Below are 14,636 nucleotides of genomic sequence, written 5' to 3' on the forward strand. Positions count from 1 at the left end.
CCTGCCTTGAGTAGTTTTCTCATGATGTTTTCATCAGTGTTCTGCTGAATATTTGAGGGAGACCTTCTGTAGGTCTCCAGGGTTCCCTCTTGTGAGCGCTCTCCTCTCTTTGTCCTGTGGATTCTAGCAACCTTGGTCTCCCCGGACACCCAGCAGTGTCTCTTTGACTCATGGAGACTGTCAGGCCACACCTGGGTTCCCTTCCTGCTCCACGGCCTGGAAATTCACCTAGGCAGTAAACTGAGGCAGCTGTAGGACCCATCTGATTTGTTTCCCATTCCTCAGGAATTCCTGTGCTTTATTCATTGCTATCCAGTGTCTTGAAAGTTTTCATGTTTTTTTGGTCGCCACCCCCACCCCCCATTATACTTTGTCTGTTTTTTGGGTTACTTCAGAGGGAAGGTAAATCCTGTCCTGTCACTTTATCTTGGCCAAATGTCACTCACATCTAGGTGACATGTGCAGTGCTTATTTCCAGATGAGATTCCTTGTTCCCCTTGGGAAATGTAGTCTAGAACCTCTTTGCTGATTCTGCATTGATTTTTTTCTCTTTTAGCTATCCTCCTCTTTACAATCCCAGCACAAATTTGCCATATTTTTCTGAGTTATCTAACATCTGCTTTTAACAATCTCTCCCTTGTGATCACCTGAGAAGTGCCATGGATAAACACAACGAACCTTTGTTTCTCTTATGCTTAACTGACCTTAATCATGTATTAGCTTTTTCAACAATTAAATTTTAATTAAGCTTTGGTTTATTCTCCTTGTTTCTTTTCTATATTTACCCTTTAGTTATATTATTTAACTCCAGCAATCATGTTTATATTGCATATATATCCAGTAATCATGTTTATATTGCATATATATATATTTACTTTTTTACTTTACAAATTTTACTTAAATGCACATGAGTATTACCTATTATAAGTCCCAAATTTAGGCTGGGCACAGCGGTGACTACTCACACCTATAATCCTAGCACTTTGGGAGGCCAAGGTGGGTGGATCACTTGAGGCCAGGAGTTTATCAACAGAGAGTAAACTATATTGTATTCTACATTCTATACAGCAGAATGCTACGCAACCAGTAAAATGATAAGGCTTACAAAGTAGCAAATTGGGCTGGGTGTGGTGGCTCACACCTGTAATCGCAGCACTTTGGGAGGCTGAGGCCAGCACGTCACTTGAGGTCACGAATTTGAAAGCAGCCTGGCCAACAGGGACGAAACCCCATCTCTACCAAAAATACAAAAATTAGCTGGATGTGGTGGGCATGCACCTGTAATCCCAGCTATTCTGGAGGCTGAGGCTTGAGAATCGCTTAAACCCTGAACCCAGGAGGCAGAGGTTGCAGTGAGCCGAGATTGTACCACTGCACTCTAGCCTGGGTGACAGGGTGAAACTCTGTCTAAAAAAAAAAAACAATTAGAAGTCCTGAATTTATGTGATTTTTTAATATGTTCAGAAGCTTTGAAAAGTTTTACATGATTACTGAGCATTTTAAAGAGCATATGCTTTTAAATAAAAACTTTATTCGTTTTACCACATTCGTGAAAGTACCAAGTCTTTAAAATCTCAGTATTTTTACAATATTTTCACCCAAGTATTTTTCAGTTATTTTTTACTATTAATTTTATCAATGCCAATTTACTTAATTTGTATTAAGATGCTAGTTTTAAAATTTTTACCTTTTAGAAAGAAAGTCAATATTATTTAATCATTTGTGTTTTTCTTATGTGGTTTATGTTCTGAGACCCTTCTATTCTGTCTTTTGTGGTGGTGGTAGTACTGAGTGTGTGTGTGTATATGGTGTGTGTGTGTGTGTGTGCGTTTGTGTTGTCTGCAGGGGAGGAGGCTCTGTTATTTTGGCCTGGAGTGGGGAATATATATATATATATATATGTATATATATATGTATATAGAATGTATATGTATATAAAATATATGTATAAAATATATAAAATGTGTGTTGTATATTTCTAGTAGTAATACCATGAGCATTTAAGTAATACATAATGTGTGTGTATACATGGAAGTGTATAAACATATATGTAATTATACATTATAATGGATATATTATATAGTATATTATAATGTATAGTATAGTATATATTATATATACTATTCTATATGATAGTATATATAATTAATAGTATATATTAGTATGTGTATTATATACTATACTACCTAATAGTATAACAATAGTATATACTATACTATATATAGTATATATTATACATTATATAATATAGTATATGCTATACACTATAGAGTATATTATACATTAATAATATGCTATATCAGCATATACTATTAGTATATACTAATAGTATATACTATATATAATGTATAACAAATATATACAATAAATATATATAACATCATATATTTTATATATACTATATATGTTTTCATTTTTCTTCTGGATATATTCATAAACATATTCTTGAAGTAAATGAGAGAGGGGAGGAACCTATATTTGTTAGGTAATAATATAGTTTAATCTTTAAATTACAAAATGTAGCCATAGGGTTAATAACTTTCATTTTTACTCTGGCATAGGGTGATTCTACTACTTTTGGATTTCTGGATGATTTTTTTTTTCCCTGATTATATTTTTTGTTCACGATAAATTAAGATGATATTCATCTCTTTATTAGATGAAAGCCCTAAAACATAACATAATTAATAATTGTAGAAGTTTGGACAATATTTCTTCTGACAAGAGACTTCTCTTACAAAGTAATTGAATAGTTACGTTCCTCATGGTAGATATGTTTATTTCAATATAATAACCTAAAGACTGACATTTACTGTTGTTTTCACTTAAATTTGAAAATGTGGATACTGAATCATTTTTGAATTGTATTCACTTATTATGAGTTGAGTTTGAATTTGTTATACATTTATTTATGTTTAATTGGAATTAATGGGGTAAAATGTTTAGAAAAATACTTCATTACATGTGAAATTTTCTTGTTAAAGGGGAAAAATAATTTTCTACTGAAAAGTCACTCTTGCTTTTTGGGTACAGAAAAACTTATAGAGGCGATAAAACTTGGGGGTAGATCAGTTGATATAACTGATACAGAACTTCAGGCAAAAACTTTAAAATAGTTGTACGGTTTTACGATTTCTACTGTTTGATAAGGCTGAAATCAAATATTCCAAAATCATTAGCAATCTTTGTGGAAGTGATGACACATTTTAAATAATGTTTTAAAACTATAAAGTTCAAAGCTAATTCTCATTCATGAGTATTTTATTGTTTTATAATGTAAGTTCCAACATAGTCAGAAAATTAGAAACATTTGCTTGGGATAAAATGTTAGCATATGGTTTTGCTGAGACAGAGAGCAGGAATGGAAGTGTAATATTTCTATGCATTAACAACTTGTCATGGCTATAGAATATTATGGTATCAACTACAGTAGAGGTACTGTCCCATTCTTTTATTGTATGCATTGTGCTTTTTAAAATCGTTTTATTTCAAAATACTTTTGATTTGTAGACATCATGTTTTAAAGTTCTTTTCAGATACATTCAAGGCTATGAGTTTAAAAACTGAGAATCTCAGTAAGCTCAACAAATTAACACATTACATGCCAGTAATGTACCTTTCTTCCCAGGTTAGAAAATACTTCATGATGTTTTTGTTAATATAATTTTTAAATGCATTTCTTTCAGATAATAGAAAAGCATTTTAATATATTTTTACTGATTAATAAGCAAATTTTCTAAATTAACATCATTAGAATATATTTTTGAACTCACAGGAATTAAACAGAATGGCAAGCTAGGGTCCATGAAAACTTAGGCATTCCTTTTCGAAAACAAACCACAAGGAAATGTCAGAATTATGAATCTGGGAAGATGCAGCCTGAATCCTTAAAGTGTAGCTTTCCAGTGAAAATCAACTGGTTTCTGAACATTTCGACTATTGGTTTTGTAGGCACTGTTCCTGTGGCCTATAAGGTTATTCTCTAGATGACTGGCCGTGGATACTGGTTTTTAACATAACATTACACAGTTTCTGACTTGAATTAGAATTCCTTATCGCTGCTTGAGGAGCAGGAGGACCTTTCTGACATGTCCCTTTTACAGTGATGTAGGGAGAGAGATTAATCTCTGAAATCATCCACAAATGGAAAAATGATACAGTTGTGAATCACCGACAATAGAGAAATGTTTATGGTTTATTTTAGGGGCCTCGATGCGCTCAGCAAGAAAGCGAAGGCTTCCACCGTCGATTTGCCGATAGAATCCGTGAGTCTAAGTCTGCAGGATCTCATTGGCTACTTTCACCCGCCCGATGAGCATTTAGAACATGAAGACAAACAGAACAGACTACGAGCCCTGAAGAATCGGCAAAATCTCTTCCAGGAAGAGGTGCGTTTCTGTCCACACTCACTTCTCTTCTGTTGTTCTCTTGTAAAAACAGCTTCTTGGTTGGGAAAATTCTCCATCTATGTGACTATCTTTGCATTTTGCAATATAGAGGAGAAAGTATACTACTGAACAGGAGAAACAGGCCTTAGAGAAATCTAGACACGGTTTTTATTTATTTATACTATCCATGAATATTATTTAAAAACATGAATCTTTTCATTCTCCTGGCAAGAGACATTTACCCTCTGCTCAGCCCTCACCCTGGTCTTTTGCAAGTTCTCTTCATGCGGGTTATATCAGTTAAGAATCTTAAAGTGTCTATAAGAATACAGGCTTTAGAAAGCATCAGGGTTTTCAAACTATTCAGCAGGTTCTTGGGTGCTCCTGGGAAATGGCCCGGGATGTATAGGAAGCGTTGTGTTGGGGATGGAAGCTGTCAAGAGAGGGCTACCAGAGTAGGCTGAGCTCCAGGGACCCTACTTGGACAGAGCAACCCTACCCTTCCCCTTTGCATCTATTACATTTCCATGAATGATTGTCTTACACCAAAAGTTTCACTGCTAAAAAGAACTCAAGTGTCGTATTTTATAAGCAATAAAAGAAGGACCAAATGATATATCTAATGTTCTAATATAGTCAGAAGCTTCAGTGGAGACTACCAGGGTTGGTGGGATAAATCAGGCTAGTTCAGCTGGATTCCCATTCTTTTCAATGCATCTTGTATGGAGAATAATGATTTTTTTCTGAATAAATACTTAGCTTTGTAAAAGTAACAAAACAGGTTATTCATTGAGTACACATGGACACAAAGAGGGGAACAATAAATACCAGGGCCTACTTGAGGGAGGAGAGTGGGAGGAGGGCAAGGTTCGAGAAACTACATGTCAGGTACTGTGCTCATTACCTGGGTGATGAAATTGTTTATACATCAAACCTGTGACACACAATGTACCCACGTAACAAACCTGCACATGTAACCCCCAAAGCCTAAAATAAAAGTTGTGACAGAAATAAAACTAAAAAACAAAATCAAAAAGTGTTATTACTAGGTTCTCATAATCCCTGTCTACTTTTAAAGCTGTTTTCTAATATCTCATCAGAAACTCTTGAAACTGACATAACTTTTTGAGGACATTCCCACTGGGTATTCAAAAGAAATGACCTATCTGGAGACCTCAATGGCACGAAAGCAAAAAAGTATCAACATAAACCAATAATAACATGGACAAGTTTATTGGGAGCTTTCACATATGCCAAATTGTTAGACTCTTTTACAATGCTGCATTGATTTAATATCTGGAAGAAGTAAAATTAAATATTGGGTTGTAAAAATTAAAATATTAATTTAGTTTTTTTCCCAACTTCTCATATAAGACAATCTGGATGGCGACTTGGAAATGTACTTAGGTCCATGGTATCTCTTAAATTCTGTGTGAAATAAATTAGTTGGATTAGATAGTGGTTTATAGCTCTTTATGTGGTTTGCCACACTTTTTACAACCTTGATCTACCAATAATAATAAAGCATAATTTCAATCTCAGGCTGTATCTTACAAAGTTCATTATAATGCAAAAATGCATTATAGCATTTTTGATTTGCTTTAAAAATACCTTTTCATGAGCTTTACCTGATTTACTATGTCTTTAATTTAATAATAATAATAATAATAATAATAATAATAATAATGCCTATCTAAGAATAAGGATCTGCTCTTACGGTCACTTAACAATAGAATGCCATAAGTATGAAGTACATGTTTGTAGGTTGTTCTTCCACTGTTTGATGATGACATTCAGAATTTAAAATCCACTTGAATTATCTGAAGAACATTTCATTTCACATGTAAATGTGTGTCTTCCTGTCCTTTGAATGATCACAATTTTCTTTATGATTAGTAGGTGAACCTTCAGCCAGACTTCTATTTTTAAATCAGCTTAGCATCTTTAGTCTGTAAGCAGAATGACAGTTTTAGATGTCTTTTTTTTTTAACCTTCCAGGGAATGATCAACCTCGTGCTCGAGTGCATAGACCGATTGCACGTCTACAGCAGTGCAGCACACTTTGCTGATGTTGCTGGGCGAGAAGCAGGGGAGTCTTGGAAATCCATTCTGAATTCTCTGTATGAGTTGCTGGGTAAGAAGCATGATTGGGTTCACGACAATGGAGTTATGTCTATTTAAAATGTCCATAAATGGGCTACGTGTGGTGGCTTATGCTTGTAATTCCAACAATTTGGGAGGCTGAGGTGGGAGGATCGTTTGAGGCCAGGAGTTTCAGACAAGCCTGGACAACATAGCAAGACCTCATCTCTACAAAAAATAAAATAAAATAAAAATAATCACATAATGGCTACAACAATTTTATAACATGCCTCCTAATTGAGGCTTAAATTTTAATTTACCGGGCTAAATCAAATGGTGCTTAGTATTAAAATCCATCTCTGAGTGAGAATGGTAGCTAGAGAAGTAGATTTGCCTTTGGTTAAAGGAGGTGAAAGTCATTCAGGGTGCAGTCTTTGCAGATAAGGGGCCTTTATATGGATATGTATTAAAAATTTCCTTTTTGGTTTTGGAGTTAGTTCCACAAGGGTCCCTCTTAATTCCTTCCATTCCCATCTTATCAGTGATCTGCTCCAGTCTTCTCTCTATTCTTTGTAAGATCTCCATTTGGCAAGTTCTAAGTACTCCTGACATTGATTAAGTGACAGTTGCTGTGGTTTGCTCTGCATTCCTGTGGGCTCTCTGCAAACACAAGTCCTCATTATTTTTGACCTCCTGTAGCTTCTACTTGTCTCTTGTCAAAAACTAAAGGGTCTGAGATGTTTACCCTATTGGCAAGCTAGTAAGTTAGCCTGCAGTTAGGGTAAAGAGGGACAGTTTAGTAGTCAAAGAAATGGCTGTAGCTGTAGAGATTGGCTGTAGTGCCAATTCTCTGAGCCCCAGTTCTCAGAGGACAATGTGAAGGGGCAGATGACACCTACACATGCAGCTGGTTGAGTTACAGAAAAGGAATCCTAAGTTCAGGGAGTGTGAGTTAGTTACACTAGACAGAAAGCGCGCCTGGCCTTTGCTGTGGGTGGAGACGTCTCCCTCTCACAGGGCCTCTTGCTGCAAACATCCTGGAAAAGATTTCCTGAAACAAAGTTTTCCAATGACTTGTTTGCAAGACGTGCAAAAACAGAGACCATGGGGAATGGTCTCTTTCTCCACCCAAACCCTCACCTCCAAAATCTCAGATTCATCCTGTATGTCGCAACTGTTATGTCACTTCCCTGTTTAGACAGCGTTCACATTTCTATAACATTCTAGAAGATAAAGTTCACCTGGTTGCCCCTGGTATATGAGGCCTCAGTTAACCCTTCCAGCCTTCTATTTTCCCAGTCCCCCTATCCCTACCCCCTTACTTGAGCCACATCACAGTTTCTGGAACTTTCCATACAGATCACACCTCTGGGACATTCTCTCACCTTTTTCAGAATTGTTGTATATCCTTCAAGACCCAGTTCACGTGTCACTGTCTTTTAAAGTTACTCTTGATGACTGGGCATGGTGGCTCACACCTGTAATCCCATCACTTTGGGAGGCTGAGGCAGGCAGATTACCTGAGGTCAGGAGTTCGAGACCAGCCTGACCAATATGGTGAAACCCTGTCTCTACTAAACAAACAAACAAACAAACAAGAAATTAGCTGGGAGTGGTGGCGGGAGCCTGTAATCCCAGCTACTCAGGAGACTGAGGAAGGAGAACCATTTGAATCCGGGAAGTGGAGGTTGCAGTGAGCCGAGATTGCACCACTGCGCTCCAGCCTGGGTGACAGAATGAGACTCCATCCCAAACAAAAACAAAAATAAAGTTACTCTTGATGTTTCTCCCAACTCTTAAGTATAATTAAACCTTCTTTCTCTGGTTTCTTGCCACTAAGTGTTACCTGTATTTTATAGCAGTTGTCACATTTCTTATTTAGTTATAAGTGTGATTGATTTCTAAGGCAAGAATAGCATCTTCCTGGTTTTTGTATCTCTGTTATTTAACTGAATGTCTGGCATGTAGAAGATACTCAATAAATGTGTATTCATTAAATGACTTAAGTTCTGATAAAATAGGAAAGTATACCTAAGTATAGAAAGGAGATAATGCAAAAAAAAGTTATAAAAAAAAGAAAAAAAGATAATGCATTTTTAATGGAAAGAATGAAGGATAGTCAAAATATTTGAAAGTTCTTTGCAATCTAATTAAATGTCATTAAAATTTATAGAGTCATAATACAACCTAGCAAATAAAACTCTTGTGCCTATTAGAATTGTTAATATGTTTTCATTAGGTGGACTATTTGATATGCCATTAAAATTAAACACTTGCAGTTTGGTACTTTCAGATTAAAACGTAACATGTGGCTGCCATTTCTGAGAGCAGGACCAGAGATATTGAGGCTTTACAGGAATTTGAATTCATTATTTTACCCACAGTAATCATCGAGATAAAGATTTTGTGAGGCCAAAATTCTAATGACTGCCTTTCTTTGCAAATGCAGAAGTTATAGCACTAAATTTCATAATATAGCAGAGACTAAAGTGTAGTGGTGTTTTTAACACCACAGACTACCTTCTTCACTTGGCATAAGATTAATTTCTTGGATAAACTCGACGCTTAAGTAAACAGTTGCATCACCTAGCCTGGGCAGCGTAGGAAAACCCTCTAAATAATAATAAAAACTAGCTGGATGCAGTGGCTCACGTGTGTAGTCCCAGCTATGCAGGGGGCTGAACTGGTAGGATTGCTTGAGGCCAGAAGTTTGGGGCCAGCCTGGGCAACCATCTCTAAATTTAAAAAAGAAAATTTTATGTTTGTATGTTTGAGGGTAGAAAGTGTTATGTGCAGAAAGAACATTGTTTTTGTAGGTAAATCTAGAAAATAAGCATCTTACTTTACTTTTCATATCAACTCTTTTTATAGCCTCTGTTAATTGGTTCCTTCAACAGGTATTGTATCCATGAGTAACAAAATGAATAGAAAGAATTCTATTTTTTGATATAACCATAGAAAAAGTCCATTGCCAAAAAGTTAGCACTTCAGCTTTATCCTTCTGAGCTACTTATTTCTCAAGCCAGTCCTCCCTTTACCTCCACAGAGTTATTTGGGGATTAAATTTGATGATTTCAGAACCTACAAAAGTAACATTAATAGACTTTACAAAATGTTGGGGACTTGGTGGGTATGAACACAGTTCCTGCTCCTAATTAGTTTTGAGGTTGGCTTTTACTGGAACGTGGCTAGAGGTGTGATTTTAAAATGGCGTACCTATTTAAATAGAAAGAGAAAGGAACTCTTACAGGCGGAGTGATGTTTCTATCGGGATGTGTTCAGTTGGAAATAACAGAATACCCAAACGCAAACTGGCTTCAACAACAGAGGGGATGTGGGGGCTTGCATAGCTCGCAGTCTACCAGTGGGTTTGACACAATGGCTCCATCTGATCTCCAGAACAAGCTTCTTTATGTCTCCACTCTGCCTTCCATGGGGTCGTCATCTTCTAGTGCTGGCTTTTCTTGATGGCCTCAACTGTCTGCTATCAGCTGCTAGGACTGCGTACTTTCTTTCTGACATGAGAAAAGTGAAAGAGGGCTTGTTGCAGAAGTTATACCTTGAGAAAGAGTGTGCTATTTCCTAAGAATCCCCAAATACAGTGCTCCTTGCATGTCATTAGCCCAAATTGTGTCTGGCCATGCCTGAACTGGTCACTCTGGCAAGAGTAGAGAAATTTTACCAACACTGGTCTTGACTGATCAGGGACCCACTCTTGAAACTGGGTCAAGTCCTTGGACTGTCCATCTGTTATACAGGGAATGAATGTTATAGAGGATGCTGCCCAGGAAGCTGAAGTTTCCACCCCAAATGTTGACTCGTATACTTATTCAAAGGGTTTTATGAACTGAATTCTAATCAGAATGCTTTTATTCACTACCTAGCACTATGGTTGAATAGAGTAGGCAGTCAATAAATATTTGCTTGAGTTATTTAATAAATACATTACAGAGATTTCCATTGACTTCTGTAGCAGGGTGGATTTGGCTATCCATTTAGTGTATTAAAAACCAGTGGACCTCCTGCTCCTCTTTCATTAGGTTCCTCTCTTGAAATATAAACACCTGACCTTTCATTCAGGCATATAGCAAGTGGCACCTATTGTTACTATAAATATTACCTGTAAAATGGCAGTAATCATTCCCCTCATAAGGTTGTTGGGTGGCTTAAATGTTATAATGTATAGAAAATGCTCAGCATCACATATTATTGTTCTTCTTATCATTATTCCCATTTCTTTTGGATACTTATTATCATCCTTTCCCTTGTTAACATAGTGAAGCTTTTGTCTCCAACCTCTTGCTCCATTCTTATTGTTGTTGTTTTGCTTTTCAAAGATGTCCTAGAAAAGAAACTGTACTTGTTGGATATAGCATAGAATGTTATGGATTAGCCAATAGAGCGCATAGAATCATGATGATTGTAGGTGTGTACTGGTTCTTGTTTTCCTCATTGGAAAATGGCAGGAATGAAGTTTGCTTTATCACTATCCTCAGACTGCAGATTTTATATTCTATTATTCTACCCATTTTTGAACACAGCATCACACATCTGCATCTTTACCGTCTGGTATACAGCTAAATACTTCAGATATCAATGATATTCACATATGGTAAAATTTGTGGTTAATCTCTTTACCTCCATTCCTTCTCCTTTCCAGTCTTTACTCAGACCTCAGGGAGCTCTCACACACTTCTCATGAACTTTCAGAGACTCTCTGACCTGGTTTACACCCTTCTTTTAAGAAGAAGGGTCTGGTCTGTCTCTTCCTTTCACCAGCAACCAGATGTTTCTGGTCTGTCTCTAAGCTCTCTGTATTGCATTCTTTGAGTTCTTGGTCTGGTCTGTCCCTTCCTTTCACCTTTGATATCACTGATTCTGTCTAGTTAGGGAGCTACAACTTGGGAGAGAGATCTTGATCTTTTATTTTTCATTATTCTGAATCTATTAACATGCATTACTTTTATAATTGAAAAAAGTAGTTAACATATATCTCTAATGCCAGATAATTGGCAGTAAAAGTAAAAACTGAATGTATTAATTACAGTTGAGTAAAAAAAACCAACAACATTTATGTATTAGTACAAATGAAGAGACTGTCTTCCCATAATCTACATGGTAATTTTAGTGGGAGGTGGGGTGTTTCCAATGGATAGAGTTATGAGAGTATTTTTTAATGTTTTTGAGTTCCTATGATTTTCTTTTTGTGTTATAGTAAGCATCGATTTCATGACCAGAAAAGGGTAACAAATACAACTTTATGTTGAATTTTGATATGCAAAAGACTTCAGAACCATCTTCTGCCAATATTTTTTATTGAATTCATTGTAATCATAAGATAGCCATATATACCTAAATATATACTTCAGTTTGTCTGGAAAAGTCTCAGATCTGCAGCCATAATTGGAGTCCTATAAGACATGTGTATCTACCTTTCATTCTTTATTTGGCTATCAAAACCTTTGGTTCAAATATTAACTCCAAATTTGTTAAGCCTCCTTCCCATTATTCCAAATAGGTAGACCATAGATTCTCTCCTGGGGTTATACGTGAAATAAGCCACTGTCTTTGTATTTTTTCTTCAGTGTGTCTATTTTTCATGGAGAGAAAACCAAGAAGGTAGGAATGAGAATCTATAACAATTTTGCATTTTTCATGTGTTTTAGGTGGAGAATGACAAAGGTAGATTTATGAGCCTGCTGTTTGGAATACCTCAGGATCTTAGAAACAGCGATACTCATAGTTGGAAAAGCATCGCTGTGGCATGCTTTCATACATCTTTTCTGACATCCACATGATTAATCTGTGGGATGCTTACAAGACAGAATGATTTTCTAAAGATGTCTGAGAAATGGCTCTTTGGCAAACTTTCCTATGAATACTCATGTTCTGAAGATTCAAAGTATGAAACCAACAAGGATAGATTGCTGCTCTTTGAGTGTGACCAAAATGAATGTTTGAAGACTTGGAAAGGATACAGCCATTAGCCATTATTTTTGCACATCCAGACCATTTTCCCAGTGTCTCAGGGAGGCAGATCTCCCTAAATGCCATAAAACATTGAGAAAAGGCAGTCAAGAGGTGAAAAATAAGGAAATGGGCTTTAGACATGCACACATCAGGTGTTGGTCTAATGTTTGTGCATCTGGATAGTTCCGATCTTGTTCTTCAGGAAGTCTCAAAAATGTATCTTATAAACAAGACACATCCTTTAAAATTTTCAGCTTGATAAGTCTCATTGTCCCTCACCCTTGCAAGTCCCTGCGTAGGAGTCCTCAAACTCCAGTGTACAAGATCCCCAAATGCAGGGACAGCGCTCCAAGCTCTTCAAGAAGTTTCAGTGCATTATCTTCTTAGATTCTTCAGTACGTTCTAAAGTGTTCTGTTCTGTTTGTTTGTTTGTTTAATGGGTTTTGGTTTTTTCAGGCTTAGCAGCATCTACTTGTTAATCTCAGTATTTAGAAAAATGTTTCTAGATTTTAGTCCAATTAGCCCCTCACTTTTCTGTGCTACGTAGGGCCTGTTACTTAGTGTTTCCAAACTTTGAATATAAACTCCAAGAGGGATGTTGTTTCATTTGCTCTGTATCTCCAGCACCTAGAACAATGCTTGACACCAAGCAGGGAATCAGTATTTGTTGCGTCAATTTTTAAAGTGAAGGTAATTTCTTGGAATTTCTTTAAATCTAAATTTTTCTGTAAGCCTCAGATTTTTTTAGTCTTTTGTGAAATTTTGAGTTCAAGAATTTAAAGACATTGAAGCATGAAGCCTCCGGGGATAGGATGATTCTAATAAAACAGATGAATATTGCATGATTCCACTTATAAGAAGTATCTAGAATGATTAAATTCATAGAATTAAAGAATGGGGCCAGGCAAAGTGACTCATTTCTGTAATCTCATAATTTGGGAGGCCAAGGCAGTGGGATCACTTGAGGCCAGGAGTTGGAGACCATTCTGGGCAATGTAGTGAGACCCTGTCTCTACAGAAAGTTTAAAAATTAGCTGGATGCAGTAGCATGTGTGCCAGTAATCCCAGCCACTGAGGAGGCCGAGGCGGGAGGATCACTTGAGCCCAGGAGGTCAAGGCCGCAGTGAGCTATGATTTTGCCACCTCACTCCAGCTTGGATGACAGAGTGAGAATCTGTCTCAAAAAGCAAAACAAAACAAAACAAAAATCAAAAGATCAGAATGGTGATTGCCCAGGGACTGAGGAGTGTGGAATGGGTAGTTACCAATCAGTGGGTATAGAATTTCAGTTAAGCAAAATGAGTAAGTTCTAGAGATATACTGTATGACATTGTACCAAGAGTCAACGATACTATATTGTACACTTTGAAATTTGTTAAAATGATAGATCTCGTGTTAAATATTCTTACCACGGGAAACTAAATTGTTAAAAAGTAAAGAAATGCAGAATAGTGTATTTGTTTTTAAAAACCATTTTTTATTAATTGTGAATATTGCATGACTTTCATATTCTAATTGGATAAAAGTGTAGGGATTTAATTAGTTATTTAACATTAATAAAACTGGTTTGGTGAATTAGCATTTCCTTCTTAAGAGCTTAATTCAAAGCTCTTTTATATTACTTAAGTTGGACTGCAGTTATTTAACCACTGATATTCTTATTTTATAGGAGACTGGACACTATCTATTCATTCAGTTATGTTCAGAAATACCATACCTACTAAGTTGCAGGCACCATATCAAATGTAATAAAACACAGTGTCACATATAAAATAGCTTAAAATATCATAGAAGATGACTTGTAAGTCATTGGACTGTGTTTATTCACATTTTATTTGAGGCCATATTCACAGGGCCAGCTGTAGTGCCTGATACATTCACATTGATATTTCTTAAATATATGAGAACAAAGACCTATATGGAAGGTAAAAGATCTTAACTTGGTCTTTAATTAGGCAGAGATTAAAGAGTATTGTAAAGTTTTAGAGAAGAACATTTGTCTTTTGTTTTTCTACTTGACGCACCATATGAAGTTGCCGTTGCACTTGGGAGACGACAGTGGTGCTTGGAGACATCTCTTGATGAGAGCCACTACGGATACTGATACCGTGGTTTTCCGTTTGATTTTTGGAAAGACATTCACTTTATTGTACTATTTGGTATTAAAATTAATACATTTTAGATAAGGAAGCAGTA

General features: G+C 36.2%; 1 protein-coding gene across 1 annotated transcript in view; it reads left to right on the forward strand.

The window, feature by feature from the left end:
- The window catches only part of RYR2 (ryanodine receptor 2), a 634,673-nt gene that overhangs the window by 251,843 nt on the left and 368,194 nt on the right, over positions 1 to 14,636 (forward strand). The window contains exons 16-17 of the mRNA XM_025401874.1: positions 4,205 to 4,388; positions 6,387 to 6,522. Of these exons, the coding sequence (XP_025257659.1) occupies positions 4,205 to 4,388; positions 6,387 to 6,522 (320 nt within the window). The remainder of the gene's footprint in view (positions 1 to 4,204; positions 4,389 to 6,386; positions 6,523 to 14,636) is intronic.

The sequence above is a fragment of the Theropithecus gelada genome, chromosome 1 (genome assembly GCF_003255815.1).
Source record: "Theropithecus gelada isolate Dixy chromosome 1, Tgel_1.0, whole genome shotgun sequence".
Lineage (NCBI taxonomy): Eukaryota > Metazoa > Chordata > Mammalia > Primates > Cercopithecidae > Theropithecus > Theropithecus gelada.